Source organism: Arvicola amphibius, chromosome 3, assembly GCF_903992535.2.
Source record: "Arvicola amphibius chromosome 3, mArvAmp1.2, whole genome shotgun sequence".
Lineage (NCBI taxonomy): Eukaryota > Metazoa > Chordata > Mammalia > Rodentia > Cricetidae > Arvicola > Arvicola amphibius.
Genome location: NC_052049.1, coordinates 106934793 through 106951844, shown reverse-complemented (window position 1 = coordinate 106951844; position 17052 = coordinate 106934793). Strand labels below are relative to the sequence as shown.

Below are 17052 nucleotides of genomic sequence, written 5' to 3'. Positions count from 1 at the left end.
AAGTTTCCAGGAAGAAGATGGAGCCCCACGATAATGATTACACCTGGTTGATATGACATCATGATGCTGATAGCGCTAATCAAGATCTGTTTGGGGTACCAGCTGCCCAAAATGATTCCAACTTGGTTAGCAGAGTTGTTGCAACTTCCTACAATATTCTGGGCAGAACTACAAACAAGAATTTCAGAAAAACTCTATTGACTTCTCAGAGACTATTATTAATTATACAAGACAGTAATCTTGAAACTTGACGATCATTTTAGTTTTACAGGACCCCATAGAAACACCATTGCCTCCATGACAGCTGGAAGTAATTCTAGAAGATGACATCTCCTCTCCCAAGAATTTTGTCCTCACGGTTAGGGACATCAAGTAGGGGTTGATTATAACTGGTAAAGAGAATAGAAAACAATTTACCGAGTGAGATAACCTAGACCCAAAAAGATGAATATGGTATGTACTCACTCATAAGTGGATTCTAGCCATAAATAAATGACATTGAGTCTTTAATTCATGATCCTAGAGAAGCTAAATAAGTAGGTGAACCCAAAGAAAAACATATAGTTATTCTCCTGGATATTGGAAGTAGACAAGATTGCCAGGCAAAAGTTGGGAACACGGGGGTGGGGATGGGGTGTGGGTAAGGGGAGATGGGGAGAGAGAAGAAAGAATGGACTACTTTCACCAATCATTAGGAAGATGTGTCTTATGCCTGGTCCTGGTTTTTTTTTATTACATTCTGGTTCTTGTGAGGAACATTGTCAGAGCAACTGAAATAATCCCATATATTTGTAGGGAGTGTGTGTGTGTGTGTGTGTGTGTGTGTATGTGTGTGTGTGTGCATGTATGTATATGTACTTGCATATACTAATCAGTACTGTGTATAATTTAGATAAATATAAAATCACGATTCTCTGATTCCCTGGGACTTTACCACTCAGCCTTGGTGTTCTTTGTACCTCCTCCCACCATCTTCTGTTCTTTCCTCCCTTACCACTCCCAATTTGGAACCCACCTCCACTTTATTTTTTTTCTCGATTTTCTGAATTGAAAATGGGGCCTGGGACATGGAAGTAATTTTAGTGATGGGAGTTGTGATGGACTGTAAGGAAATAAAATGGGTAAAGTGTTGTTATTATATTTTAATGAAAATGCTTTAAAATTTGTAAACAAAATTAAAAATTAATTTTATATTAAAAATAAGATGGAAAAATGCATAAATTTATGAAGTAAAAGTGGTAGAAAAACCCGGGATTAATAGAAGAAAAAAATAGAAGGAGGAAGTGATATAGTTATATTTTAAAGAAAATACATTAAAATTTTTAAATAACTTTAAACTTAAAATACTAAAAGAAGAAAGAATGCATAAATTTTTGAGCTTACAATGGGATTAATAGGAGGAGGTAGATATCATCATATTATATGCATGCATGAGGTTTCCAAACAATAAAAATAAATTCTGTGGAAAAAAAAAAAGAGGCCATGTATTTGAGAGGCAGTAAGGGGCTGCTTAGGAGAAGTCAGAGTGAGAAAAAAGAAAGAATAAATGAACTAATTACATTATAACTTAAAATAATGAAAAATATATTATTAAAAAAGTAAAAAATTAGCCCTAGTGGGAATTGCAAAGGCAATTACTCCTCTTTTCAAGCGTCTTCTCCCTGAGCACTGTAAATCTTTGGAGAATGTGTTTTCGTGCTATTTGGTAGTTGAGATTATAGACTCAGGGTAAACCATCAGAACACAATAGGGACCACTCTTGAGAGTATGAAGGTGAGTGTATGTGCTATCTTAAATCTAAAAAAGCTTTTGGGGGTGCTCACCTCTGACTAAACCAGTTTCAAAAAGCTGAGACTGAGGACTATGTCTTGGCTTTTATTGATAAAGATGGTAGGATGCTGAGTACCTGTGATCCCCAACATCAGCATCTGTGATTTTGCATGTGGCATGAAAACTTTGATTCTAAGATTTTCAGAAAAGAAGGGTGAGTGTTGATCCCAAACTATGATGAAAGAGCCTACAATAATCATTTTGAGCATTTGGGAAAAATAGTCCTCAATACCTTCAGTATTCAATTAATTCACGAAGTTATTCATTTATCTTTCTTATTATTTTCCAACATTTATTATCTTTACATTTGAAAACCCCTGTCTGCACTGGGTAACCCATGACTATCATCTTGACAGTAAGTGGCACCATACTACACCTTAATTTCTGGACTTACGGTCCTCTTCTGTAAATGGGAACCTTTCAAGCTCTAGTTTGCTGAGTACTTTTAAAACCATGAGTGGATGTTGAATTTTAGCAGATTTTGTCACTTCTGTTAAAATACTTGTGTGTTTTTCTCCTTTGGTGTGTTCAAATGGTTGATGACTTTATAAATGTTTATGCCTGCATTTTGAAGTTTTCTCAGACTATGAAAACTTATCAGTTTTGAGTTTTAAAAGAATCTTTTAATTTATATTAGGTCTTGAGGAACAAATGTTTCCTCTGAGATGTCTTGATTGTTTTTTTTTATTCCTCTCAAACTCTTGATTTTTACTTCATATTTTAAAACTGAAGCAAGAAAAGTAACTAGCTTTGGGAGCTCTATGTACATATGAAAGAAAGATTTATTGAGGGCAAGATTTATTTTAGGCCACTGGGATAGCAAGCTGTTTTTTATTTTTCTTTTCTCTGAGAATTTTGTTCACATCACTCCTCCTTATTCCAACTCCTCTTATGCCTACCTGGATCTCTTCCAAATTCATAACATCTTCTTTAAATTTGTGTTTGTGTGTGTGTGTGTGTGTGTGTGTGTGTGTGTGTGTGTGTGTGTGTGTGGTGTATGGACATAACCAGATCTGACCACCCTTGGAATGGACAAAACTTTGTGGGAGGGTAGTTCTTTATATTTTTTATCGAGCTATACATTTTTTTCTGCTCTCCTCTCTTCCTACCCCTCCCCTTCTACCCATCTCCTGTGATGCCAGAAACACTCCCAATTTACTCAGGAGATCTTGTCTTTTTCTTTGCTTTGTAGATGCATGTATATCTCTTAGGGTTCTCTTTGTTGTTGAGGTTTTCTGAGGATGTAGACTGTAGGTTGTTGTTTTTTTTCTTTGCTTTATGTCTAGACTTTTTCTTAACATTCATAGAATGTGTGAGCCACATTCTCCTTCCTGAAGGTATAACAAATAAGTCTGAAGAAAACTTGGAGATAATCTAAAAAAAGTTGAGGTTAAAATATCTAAAAGAAAATATTAAAGAAATTATTTAATGTCTAAAAATAACTTGTTTTCTTATAAAGAAAATATATGAACAAATTTACCAATTAAAGACAAAGCTAAGCAAAACCAGTAACTTTAAAAGTGATTATTTAAAGTTGTTTTTGAAGAAAATGAAATTTTCCATCCCAAGGTAAAATCAAAACACATAAAATATCTTAACAAGTAATAATTATGTTAACAGAGCATAATATTAGAGTCTGGATTTCCTCAGTATATTGTTGCTTTTCATGCTATGATAAATCTCAAGTAATGACTGCTTTAAAATTTGGTAGAGTATTAGTAACAGCCACACTCAAGAATTACTTGCTTTCTGATTGACTTACCACATCTAGTTGTTTATTGTGAAGGTACGATTTACTTTATGCAGTTATTATCTCAAATCATAAAAAAATAACAAACAAAAAAGCATGACTGGTAAATGATTGGACTTGAGTAAGAAGACAGGTGTTTTGACATTGTATCTCAACATTTAACCATGGATTCATATACTATCAAGAATCAGTTCAGAAGCAATGGATGGCCTATTTGTAGATTTGTCTATTTAGTTGATTGTATTATGGCAGAAGTAGATGTTATTTAAATTTAATAATATTAAACAGAAAATACCATCTCTGGGGTGGGACACTAGTATTGTATTCTGGAACTCTGGTTGCCTGCACTGGGCATACACAAGACTGACTCAGGCAACAATCTGTTCTGCGTAGCAGAGTTGCAACTGAAGCTTAGCCCTCAGTGCTGAGTTCAAGGCTACCAAAAATGTCTGAGTGAGAAGCAGATATTATCTTAAGTTGTGTACTCATCAGTGAGCTCTCCAAACTCAGTTGGACAATTCAGAACTACAGCCATCCAGATGGCCTTGGATAAACTTAGTGGATGATACACAGAACAAAACAACAACACAAGAATGTGGGAAAATTAATTCTATAGATGACAGGGAGTAGGTGATAGAGACAGAAGAAAAGAACAACTAAAGCATAATTTTACATGTATGAAAATGAAAAATACCAAGCTCAATTAATAAAAATATCAAATAACTATTTAGAAATATCAGCTTTCATACACACACACACACACACACACACACACACACACACACACACACATAATGTCTGAAAAGAGCTCTGTTCATTTGTTCATTCCTGGGAGAGTTTGGGATAGTTAATCCTTTGCCTATAGCAAGGGTTTCTTTCAGATTGTCAGTCACTTTTGCTTCTTGACATAGACTATAGGTATTAAAATTTGTAAGCGCCAATATAGTTTTTTTTATTTAATTTAAAAGATTTTTGTTAATTTAATGCATGAGTTCATTTCTATTCACATCTTCTGCCCACAAATTTCTCTTTCACATTTATCATACACACACATACATATGCCCACACATACATGTATATGTCATACATGTACATGCATATACAAATACATGTATGTATACACATGTGCATACATATACACAAATCTACTGAAACCATTCAGCATTGTTTATGAGCATTTAGGAATAAACACTGGGTTTATATAACTTCTAGGAGGTTCAACCCTTTACAAAACTGATTCTGCCTCTCTCACCAGTTATTAATTGCTGTGATTCTTTATCTAGGCAGAAAAGCCTGATACTATTTTTCACACCTGCTTGTCATGTCAACTGGTGTTGTGATGTTATTGTCTAGACAAAAACAGTTAGAGAAATTTTGGGTGTAGCTACCCTGTCATTACAGATGACACTTTCTTAGAGTAGACTTCCTGGTCTTCCAGTTCTTATAATCTACTCACTCTGTCTTGATTTGTGCCCTGAGTCTTATGGGTAGATGTCATGTTATAAATGCATTGCTTGGGGATGGGAGCCTTATAGGTAGTTATCTGCATTTTGATATGTTATGATTTTTTTCTAGTGGTCTATCTGCTACAGAAAGAAGTTTCTTTGAAGTGAAAAGTGAGTTAAATATGCCTGTAGTTGCAAGAATAAGTATTTCAAATGCATTTAGAAATATATTGGGTTAAGAAAATGGAATTAGTAGAGTATTAGGTTCTCCTCTAGGGTCTATGACTACATGAGGCATGAGAACTCGGCTAAATTACATTACCCAGCCTGTTTTTGCATAGCTCTTATGTCCAATTAGATAGCTGTTGGTTACCACCATGATTTCAGTGCCACTGTTGCATTCTTGAGGACATCTTGCCATGCTTGCAATTGTTATGGAGCAAACATCTGTAGTTGGTTGGGACTATTTCTTGCTTTTCTCCATTGGCAGCATCCATAAAACCTTAGGATATTTTGAGATGTAGTCCTCAGAGAGGAGATGCAAGCTTTAAGTTCATTGCTGTGAACTCACTGAAATGTTTAAACTGCTCAGAAGCAGTAGTTTATGTAGTATGTATTCTAAGTTTAAACAATTAATTATTAAATTAAGAAAGTTAATTTACATATATTTCTCTAGGTTTGATTATCATAAAGAGATTCAAATCTCATATAGCTGAAAGCTATATGCATACATAATTCTTCTATAAATTAAAAAATATAAGAGGCACTATAACAGACTTACATTTCTTTCTTCTTCAGATTTGAACAGAGGATATGGCAGCAGGAAATCATTGTACAGTGGATGAGTTTATCCTGACGGGGCTGTCAAAGAATCCAGGTCTCCAGTTGCCTCTCTTCCTCCTCTTCCTAGGAATCTATGTGGTCACTGTGGTGGGGAATCTGGGCATGATCACCCTGATTGGGCTTCAGTTCCTACTTGCACACACCAATGTACTATTTCCTTCAGCAGTTCTGTCCTTCATTGATCTCTGTCATTCCACAGTTATTACCCCAAAATGTTGGTGAACTTTGTGAAAGAGAAGAATATCATCTCCTACCCTGGATGCATGACTCAGCTATACTTCTTTCTCATTTTTGCCATTGCAGAGTGTCACATGTTAGCTGCAATGGCATATGACCGCTATGTTTGCAATCTGTAACCCCTTGCTTTACAATGTAACCATGTCCTATCAGACTTAACAGTTCCCTGATTTCAGGGGTGTATATTATTGGTGTGCTTTGTGCATCAGCTCACACAGGCTTTATGATCAGAGTTGAGTTTCTGTAACTTAGATGTTATCAACCACTATTTCTGTGATCTTTCTTCCCCTCCTGAAAGCTTGCTCACTCTAGCACTTATGTTAATGAGTTGTTGATACTATGTTTTGGTACTTTTTAACATTGTTGTCCCAACTTTAACTATTCTTACTTCTTACATCTTCATCATTGCCAGCATCCTCCACATTAGTTTCTACTGAGGGCAGGTCTAAAGCCTTCAGCACCTGCAGCTCTCACATCTCTGCTGTTTACTGTCTTCTTGGTTCTGCTGCATTCATGTATTTACAGCATCGTCAATCAACTCCATGGAACAAGGAAAGTGTCATCTGCTGTTTTTATACCATTGTTGTGCCCATGCTGAACCCCTTGCTCTACAGCCTAAGGAATAAGGATGTCAGTGTTGCAGTGAAGAAAATACTAGACAGAAATCATTCATGTAACTAAACTAAGATTTATTTATTAGTATAGAATCATCAGCTGATAGATGGTTTGGCCCCATATTGCTCATTTTAATCCAGTTATTAATATTTAAACACTAATAACATATTAATATATTGCATTTTGATAATTGCCCATTATTATTTCTTCTTTATATTTTTTTGCTATGTTTTTCAATACAGGGTTTTCTCTGTAGCTCTGAGGACTGTTCTGCAGCTAACTCTTATAAACCAGGCTGGCCTTCAACTCACAGAGATCTGTCTGCCTCTGCTTTCTGAGTGCTGGAATTAAAGGCATACACCCCCACTTCCCGGCCAAATGCATTACTATTTCCTATATAAAGTTATTCTATATACATCATAGAGGACTGTAGTAAACAAATACTGAGAATGGCATCAACTTCTTTACCTAATGTGAATGCCATCAACTTTCCATCTCTTTGTAGATTGGTTATGAAATTTTTCTTCTTATTTTCAATAAAAGGATATGATTTTAAATGTTTTGACACTTAAGATCCAAATAGGTGTAAGGATATAGTACTATAATAAATAACTATATATAAATATGTTATAATATAGAACTATAATGTTTGTAATTTATAGTCTGGAAATCCTACTCTGAAAAAGTCCACTTGCTGACTATTGTTCAATGGATATTATGTGTTTTTAATATATATTTATTTCAAACACCTGATTTCAATTTCAAAATTTGTATAGATACTTCTATGTGTTGAGCTTGTGCCAGTATCCTTGTGGTTTCTCCATTGATCATTTGAGTTTGCACTTCTGAGATTTAGCCGCTCATTGTCACCAATGCAACTAAGCAGAAATTACTGTTTGTAAAGCTTTTGCTGTCCCAGTGCTAGAATGGTTTGTCAAATTTTATACACCCTTAATGATTTCCTTATTCTTTCATGAAATACTTAGAGATGCTTCTGATATTCGTACTTTGCCCATTTATTACTGGTTTGATATCACTACAAGGAGCTACCACTATATTTAAACTAGTTTTAATTCAGTAACGTTTTTTGTTAATCAATTTTTTTAAGGTCAAGCACTCAGTAATTTAATAAATGTAGTAAAATCAAATAACCAGCAAATTCTAAATTTAAAAAAAATATAGACTTCAGTTCATTTGTGTGTATGTTTTAAGGATACATTAAATAGTAAAGACATTCTGATCTATTTTACATAAAATCTAAAAGGTTTTTAGTCTGGGCAGAATTTTCTCTGGCAAACAGGTCAATTGAGATAATGTATGATTCTGAGTTGATTAAAACCTGTTCATAAAGAAGTCCTTAAAGTGACACTTAGTTTTTCTTGGTTATCAAGTTTGTAAACTTAAAAATACTGAGTTTGATACTTCATGATTCAACAATGTAAATTTGTGGAATAGTGTTAATTACAACAAAACAAAGCCTTGTATTCCTGAAAAATATCCATACCAAAGTAGAACATAATTCCACTATGATAATATCAGGAAAAACTTGCGGTGCATATTCAGTGACATATATGTAAAATAAACTTGAATAAATGTTGGCAAGAAGCAGAAAAACACTAAATTATTAAAAGCACAGATCAAGGACAGATATTTTGCACTTGATATTATCTATCTATCATCTATCTATTTATTATTTATTTCTATACTTACTTATTTTTGGTGGACTAGCTAAATACTTAGATTCTTCTCCAGTTAGTCTACTATTTTTTATTCACAAGCTTTTAGAACCTCCATATTAAGGTTTCCCAGGGCCTTAGATGAAGGAAGAGAGATAAATAAAATGCTCACAACTCTAGAACTACCACTGGGGACTCTGAAACTAGCTACCTGTCAAATTTAGCACAGCATATAGTTATCTCACTGTAACAGCATATGTCTAAGCATTCATGACTCTGTGGCTCTAAGATTTAGGCAATTATTATTTCAATCTATTGTGCATTGGTGGAAATAACATACTCAACTACAAATAATATATATATATATATATGTATACAAATTAATGATATTAGTAAAAATAAATAAAATGTAAATCAAGAGCCCAACACTTCTTAAAAATGGGATATGCAGAATTCTTGGAGATAGACACTATACATTCATGTAAATATCACTAACTAACTTTTAATTGTTTCTACTATTGCCCAAATAATACTTTAAGGTTTTTTGAAATTTATAGAATTTCTACTATCTCACATAGGTTACTGACTTGCTAAATATGCACATTAGTACAATTGTTTCCTGAATTCTGAGGCTATGTATGTCTGTTATCTATAATTCTTTCCAATGCAAATTAGAACCAACATTATATTAAATTTAAAAACATTAATCTGGTGCACAATATTGAATGGCATAAAGTATTAACTATCTTTTATAGGATAATTTTTAATATGAGAATATACTATGTTTGTTGCTTATAGAAGGAAATTAAGGAACAAATTAGGAAAACAAAATAAATTTATCATCATAGAAAATAATTAGGCTAGTTTTTCAAAGATTTTAATAGTTTGAGAATTTGGATTGCTCTGGTTTCTAACTATTCAAGTCTTGAATAACTCATCTTCCTTATATAGTACTAATGGTGCCCATAATCCCCTTCATTTAGATCATTCTCTTATTTTCTGGGATTCTGTAAATTAGGAACAAGGCAAGGTAAGACACATTACATTGAGGAATATCTAAGGCCCCCCTACTGTATGTAGGCTGAGCAAGTTATCCATCCAAAGAGAATGGGTTCCAAAAAGCCAGTACAAGCAGTACAGATAGGCCCTCTGCCACTGCCAGTAGCCCTGCAGTCTGTCCTGGTCATATAACTGTCACTCACATTCAGAGGGTCTAGCTTGGTCATATGCTGTTCTCTTCCCTGTCTGGCTGGATTTGGTGAGCTCAGGTAAACTCTTTCAGTGGGTTGTACCCATCATTGTCTTGACCTCTTTGCTTATGTTCTCATGCCTCCCAGTCTTTCAGCTGGACCCTTAGAGCTCAACCCAGAGCTCTACTGTGTCTCTGCCCCTATTTCCACAAGTTGCTGGATGAAGGTTCAATGATGACATTTAAGATAGTCATCAATCTGACCAATCTGTCAAGACCAGTTCAGGCACCCACTCTACCTATTGCTTATGGCTTATCTGGAGTAATCAGTGTGCATTCCTGGAATTTGTTAATTTTTTTTAAATCATTAAACATATAATAAACAAGATATAACTCATCAGCAAAGGCATTGTTCCTGTAAAACCTGGATTACTCAGTGTGTGATCTGTCTATTGTATTAGCTAGAGGTTCCTTAGAACTATATAAAATCTCATCCCCATTCACATCTACTGGATCAGAGTAAGCATTTTAACAAAGCTATTTAGTGATCCACAGACTCAAAATCTTTAATAGGATGTGAAAGATTAGAAATGACAATGACCAATTTGAAAAATAACTAAGCAGATAGGGAGTTTGTATTTATAATTACTTATTTTTCTCAGGAGCATGTTTCTAGAATAATGAGAGTCCATGGGGAACGTTTATTTGCTGACAGACAGTACCTAAAGAGAACAAACTCATCTCAGTGCTTCACAGCTGCTCTAGTTACAGTACATGTGAAATAAAATCTGCAGAGGTATAACCTTAATGATACTGAAAGATGCTGACAAGAGATACAGACCGGGCTCACAGGTACTGTTGCCATTGATGACTTTGGTCTGGCTTTCCCAATATTAACTGTAGAATGCTGGAAGCATACTTCTCCCAATTCTAAGATCAGTGCCATTTGCAATTGGCAAATAAACTTGAAATTGAGAATTGGAGCAGAAGTAAGGTGAGTGTGTTGGTCTCATATAACCACACAGGTCATTTTGGACTCTGATGTCTGGAGCAATACCTGTCTTAAGACAGGCAGAATCTTATTCTTCACTTATTGCTGAAAGGACCTTTATAAACCTGCATTGTGACATACTTGTATTTCTGGGGAAATAGGCAAATAAGTCCAACTTGTCATTTGGTCAGTAGGGTGGTTGACAGACCAAGAAGCAAGTGTGCAGTTCAGAATACTTACAACACTCTGAGCAGGTTATAGGAAAGATTAATTTAATACACAATTATGGAGAATCACCGCATGTCAACCATGGTTATAGAATGGGTATAAAAGGAAATATGTATTTACCAGATAACAAAGAAAAAGTGCTTGGTGACATTCTTGAAAGTAGAATGAACAGCAAACTAAAATGTATAAAATAAAATGACTGTCACATAGTATAGGAGTTTTACGTAGGCATCTGCTTCCACCACAGATGGAGGAGGTGAATGGTATGCATGAAGAACTTACCAGGACCAATGTGACTGAACACCTGTGTCTTCACAAAATTAATGAATGGAGTCTTTTCTCTGTATCTTTGAAAGCAATTTATCACGAGATTTAAGCCTATGAAAGTCAATGAGCAGGGATAAGTAACTTGTTCCCTTTTAAAATATCAAACGGACATAATTTTTCCTTATGATTTGTAAAGATTGTAACTTCTGTGGTTTCAAACTTCATAAACTGTCTTACAACACATAAGCTGCATACTAATTATATCGCCTAAAAGATTTTCCAAGCACCCTACAACTTCTGGGCTTCATCATGCCAATATACTTTCCTTAGCAAGAACAGCCACATGTAAAGCTGTGACATGTAGCATAATAGCTTTATATCAGTGCTTGCTAAGTTCATGGACTACAGAAGAAGTTCAAGCATGTGCAAAACCTTGGGATGAGGGGCACAGCTATGGCAAATGGTGACCACTAAGAAGCCCATTGGTTCAGCCATCAGTCATCATTCTGACCTCTTGGCTGTATTCCAATAGAATAGTAGGTGAGCTGAGAAGCCATATCAAAGAACTTTTTAGATATTACTTGCAATAAGGTATTAGGCCAACCTATAGTAATAGACTATTATTTGTTATAAGATTTGTATTTTCATGAAGAAGTCTACATTTCCCTTTGTTTTCTATGGGTCTATGAATTTCATTGTTTCATTGAATTGGAGGGGTTTTTGTATGAATTGTCCATTCAAGATTTGTGAAGAATTTTTGTTGGAATCTTGAGGGGCATTGCATTGAATTTGTAGATTGCTTTGGTAGTATGACCATTTTTACTGTGTGAAACCCACGTACCTTGTGTATGGGAGGTCTTTCTATCTTCACTTTCTGTCTTCAAATACTTGAATACAGGAAAATCTCTCACATGCTTGGTTAGAGTTAGCCCAAGATATTTTATATTAATTGAGGCTATTGTAGAAGATGTTGTTCTCTCAGTTCTTTTTCAGTCAGTTTGTTATTTTATAAAGGAGGGCTACTGACTTATGTAAGTGAATTTTGTATCTAGCCACTTGACTTCAAGTGTTTGTCAGTTGTAGGAGTTTCTCGGGGAAAATTTGGGGTCACTTATGTATATAATCATATCATCTTCAAACAAAAATAATTCACTTTTAATTCATTATGAAATTTTACTCTTTGAAATAGTTAATATATGTATTCACTTTATAACAGAACAAGGAAAGAAATCTGTAACTATTCATTTTCTGTTTCGGCTTTTCACACCTTGTAATTCAAAGAAGTTGAAAGGAAAAAGAAAAAAATTGGGACACTAATTGCATTGTTACCAGAATTTTGTCAGTAATTGTCATTTGCTTAACAATTGGTTGAATATAGTTAACAAAAATTTGTTAGATTAGTCTCTTCCATTTATGAGTTAAATGAAATTATTCTCTCTAAGATATTTTAAAGTCATGATTCAAACAAGCTACTTCATTTTTCCAAATATGTGTTTTAGTAAATGATGTGGATTAGAAAACACTAGGTTCAAAGATTTGACATGTTGATTATAGAAAATAGACAATATAAAAATTTTCAACAGTACAAACACAAATTAAATATTTTCTATAAAACATGATTAGTTTTGCAACTAAAGGTTAGTAGATAAGTTAGATAACTTCCACCATATGAAGATTGTACAGAAGGAAGTGAACATAGGTAATTTTAGGAGGCTCCTCTAAAAGAAGAGCAACTATGTCTCTCAAAAGACCATATTTTTTCCTTTCAGAATCTGAAGAGAGAGAATGGAAAACGGTAATCACTCCACAGTGAACAAGTTTTTTCTCTCTGGGTTAACTGACCAACCAGAGCTGCAGCTGCCTCTGTTTCTCCTCTTCCTTGGAATCTACCTGCTCACAGTGCTGGGAAACCTGGGAATGATCATCCTGATCCTGCTCAGCTCCCACCTGCACACCCCCATGTACTTCTTCCTCAGCAGTCTGTCCTTCATTGATCTCTGCCAATCTACTGTTATTACCCCCAAAATGCTTGTGAACTTTGTGGTGGAAAAGAATGACATCTCCTACCCTGAGTGCATGATTCAACTTTACTTCTTTCTTCTTTTTGCTATTTCAGAATGTTACATGTTGGCTGCAATGGCATATGATCGCTATGTTGCCATCTGTAGCCCCTTGCTTTACAGTATCATCATGTCTCAACAGGCTTGCCTTTCTCTTGTTTTTGGAGTTTATATGATAGGTGTGGCTTGCGCATCAGCCCTTGTAGGATGTATGTTTAGGGTTCATTTCTGCAGATTTGATTTGATCAATCATTATTTCTGTGACCTTATTTCTATCCTTAAACTCTCGTGCTCTAGTGTCTATGTTAATGAATTGATGATTCTAATTTTTAGTGGCATTAATATCATTGCCCCAACCCTGACCATCCTTAGTTCTTATGTTTTCATCATCATCAGCATCCTCCGCATTAAATCTACTGAGGGCAGGTCCAAAGCCTTCAGCACCTGCAGCTCCCACATCGCAGCTGTTGCTATCTTTTTTGGTTCTGCTGCATTTATGTATCTGAACCCATCATCTTCCAGCTCCATGGATGAAGGCAAAGTGTCTTCTGTATTTTACACCATCATTGTTCCCATGCTCAACCCCTTGATCTACAGTCTGAGGAATAAGGATGTCAATATTGCACTGAAGAAAATGATAGAAAGAAGATCATTCTTGTGAAAAAATAATGTGTGAAATATCTCACTAGCTCTTAATCTGTGGCTACAATATGTTATGAATTGGATATGACTTATTTTAGTAAGTCTGTGTAATTTTTTCAATTCATAAGAGTCTATGACGTTCTTTTTCATGGTCTTAATGCTATTTCCCCAATATTCCCCTCAGATCTATTTTATTGGCGTCACTGTTATATTCTTAATATCTGGAATGTATTTGCTACTACCAGCACTTAATAATTTTCTTGATATTTATTTTTTCATGATATATGCATTTAAGAGTAATTATGTAAACAACACAGTTGCTGCTTGTTAACCATTCCCTGTTTCATTCAACATTTTCTGATATGATTAAAATATAGCATATATAAATTACACAAACTCTTCTAGCATCTATAAGACAACTGCAAGCCTTCTTATGTTGATAAAGTTATAAAAATATTAAAAATGAGTTTTTTTTCTGAAATACATCATAACACAAGTATGATAATACCTTTTAAACTTATTTTATTATTTTATTTTTGGGTGCTTATGTGTATGTTTTTGTGTTAATGAGTATGACTCCATATATGTGGGTGAAAGTGCACACATGCATTGGAGTTCAAAGGGTAAGTTCAGGTATCGTCTCTTATGAGCTACTGTCTTTCTTGGTGTTGTAAAAACAGCACCTCTTCCCCTCTGGCCACAGCCTAGAGCACATGATATCTAGACAGAGCCTGTTCTTCTTAGTGCCATGATCCTTGTCCTGTTCACCTGAAGAACACAGAGACGTCTGTGTATACCCCCCACAGACTTCTGAAGGTTACACTTAGAACACCCTAATACCACTGGCTCATTATTGTGCTAAGAAGGTGAACCTTGCCCTGACTTAATTAGAATCACTTTTAAAAAAAAAAAACCTTTATTGATTCTTGCAGATTTTACATCATAATCGTGATCCCACGTATCTTCTTGTCTTCCCACACCTGCCCTCTGCCCTTAAAACTACCCCCCAAACAAAGGGAAAAGTAAAAGAAAAACAACAGCAAAACCAAATAAAGTAAGCAAACAAAACAAACACAAAAGCAGGAAAGGAAATGGGGTGCGTAGAATCTTGTTGTGGAAGCTGTAGTGCGGTCCATGGGCCAGGTCATACAGCTCCTTGTTTAGTTCTTATTCAATCGTTGCTTGCCAGTGTTCATGAGTCATTGGTCTGGTTTCGATGCCTCTAGCCTCTTCTACACCATGGAAAATGGACTCTTACTGTCATTGAGATCCTGCAGTTTGGGATCTTTAACATTCCTCCCTTTCACATGCTCGATAGTTTAGTAGATAAGGTAGATGTTGGGCGAGGCTAACTCAGAGCCCTGTTCCTGAGCCTGGGTGGTAGCTGGTTTGGTCATCCTGCCAGCTTTCTCGTCTTCACCACCTTCAGCACTGCCTCAGCCAGCCCACTCAAATCAGCTTGCAATAAGGGGTATGGCCAGTTCTCTTGCTCTCAGGACCTCAGATGAGGCTCACCGCCTCTTCACACCACAGGGCTAGCTTCACTGTCTTGCCCAGAAAAGATGCAAGGCCCTCTTTATGGATAGCTGCAGGGGATGGGGTGGGGTCATATGGGGGGCTTGGTAAGCTCTCCTGTTCTTTCACCCTCAGGGCTGCCTCACATGCATCCCTGACAGTAGAGTTAGCTTTAGTGTGCTTCCCTGCCAGGGTGAAGCATCTGCTCTCCTGTGTGCTGTAGCTGTTGAGGGGCAGGGCGACTTCTCCCACTCGTGCAGACTCTCTTGTATGGGGGGGTGGAGGTGGGCATTCCTTCCCTCACTCAAACCACCGCAAGACAGATGACAGCAGAGAGCTCAGCTCAGTCTTCAGGGTCGGCTCTTCTGCATCCCCGACAACAGGGTCTGCTCTAGTGTGCTGCTCAGCTGAAGTACACATCCACAGTGAAAGGTGGGGCCATCTTTCCATGTTGTGAGAGGGAAAGAAGCTATCCTGCTTCTGTATCCAGTGAGGGGAAGGGACGGCTATCACAGGATCACTCAGCATGACCCTAGGATTTCAGCATGCATGGGAGAAAATATAACCATCTGACTGCTAAAAAACCTGACAACTTTAAGAAATAACAGAGATCCCAACAACCATACCACACAGACTGGACAGATATTCAATCCAAGAGACACTACCAAGGACTTGACTCCAGATGACCATGTGCTGTGTGATATTTGTACACTGTTTGAAGAAGTGTTGTTCTGACTGCTGTAGTAAGAAGCCAAAAGGTCCAATAGTTAGGCAGGAGTTTAAGGGTGGGACTTCTGTACCAAGGGAGAGAAGCTTGGAGGAGGCATGCAGGTGTGTGATATCTTCAGCAGACTCAGAGCAAGTTGGATGTGTTATACTAAAAATAGGCAATGGAGCCATGTGGCAGAAAGAAATAAAAACAATATGGATTAATTAAGTTATAAGAACTACTTGGGAGAGAGCCTAAGCTAATTTCAAGCTTTTGTAATTAATGATTAGTCTCTGGGTCATTATATACAGGCTGGTGGTCCAAAGATATTCAGACAAAAAATAGCTTGCTACCTGTCTCATAGCAAAAGCATGAACAGCACACAGACACACACACACAAACATAAACAACAACAACAACAAAATGCTTTATTTTCATAAAAAATGATGTACATGAAAATAAAGGCAAATAATGCAAAATAAAATTATAAATATGATCAAAGAATCCAAGTATGTTATTATTCCTAAAATGTAGCCTAGGAAAATACAAACAGTTAAGGAAATAGGTAAAACAACTAACAATATGAAATGTAATTTAATTAATTAAAAGGTAGAAATTCTGAAGAAAACCCAAATTAAATAAAATTTGAAATGCAAAATTCAACAAATCAAATAAAACATTCAATAAAAAGTCATAACAATAGAAATGTATCAAGTGGAAAATAGAATATGAGTATCAGAAACAAAGAAGTAGATGCCTTAGCCAAAGAAATTGATAAATTTAATAAAACTCATGAACAAAGTCATAGGAACCTATAAAACATGGAATCTATAAACCTTGGGCATAGAAGAAACACAAATAAAGGCACAACGTATTTTTACCAAAATTATTGAAGGAGCAGTTCCAAATCTGAGAGTGAATTTTTTTTCACACCAAATTTATTAACCATGCTCCAGTCAAGCTTTATGCTCATTAACAGTTGTCTAACACAGATGGACTTCATAATTGTGTTCATTTTTTCTTTTATTTTGACTTTTGTTTTGATTTTTTGAGAG

General features: G+C 35.7%; 1 protein-coding gene and 1 pseudogene across 1 annotated transcript; both read left to right on the top strand.

The window, feature by feature from the left end:
* The first annotated feature begins 5838 nt into the window (after nt 1-5838).
* On the top strand, nt 5839-6786 carry LOC119809336 (annotated as a pseudogene).
* A 6070-nt stretch (nt 6787-12856) lies between these two features.
* Nucleotides 12857-13792, top strand: LOC119809705 (olfactory receptor 146-like). Its single transcript, XM_038322739.1, has one exon. It carries the CDS (start codon nt 12857-12859, stop codon nt 13790-13792), a length of 936 nt encoding a protein of 311 aa, XP_038178667.1.
* Nucleotides 13793-17052: the final 3260 nt, after the last annotated feature.

What these genes read in the sequence shown, in the direction of transcription:
- LOC119809705 (XM_038322739.1), top strand. Translation starts at nt 12,857, where the DNA reads ATGGAAAACGGTAATCACTCCACAGTGAACAAGTTTTTTCTCTCTGGG.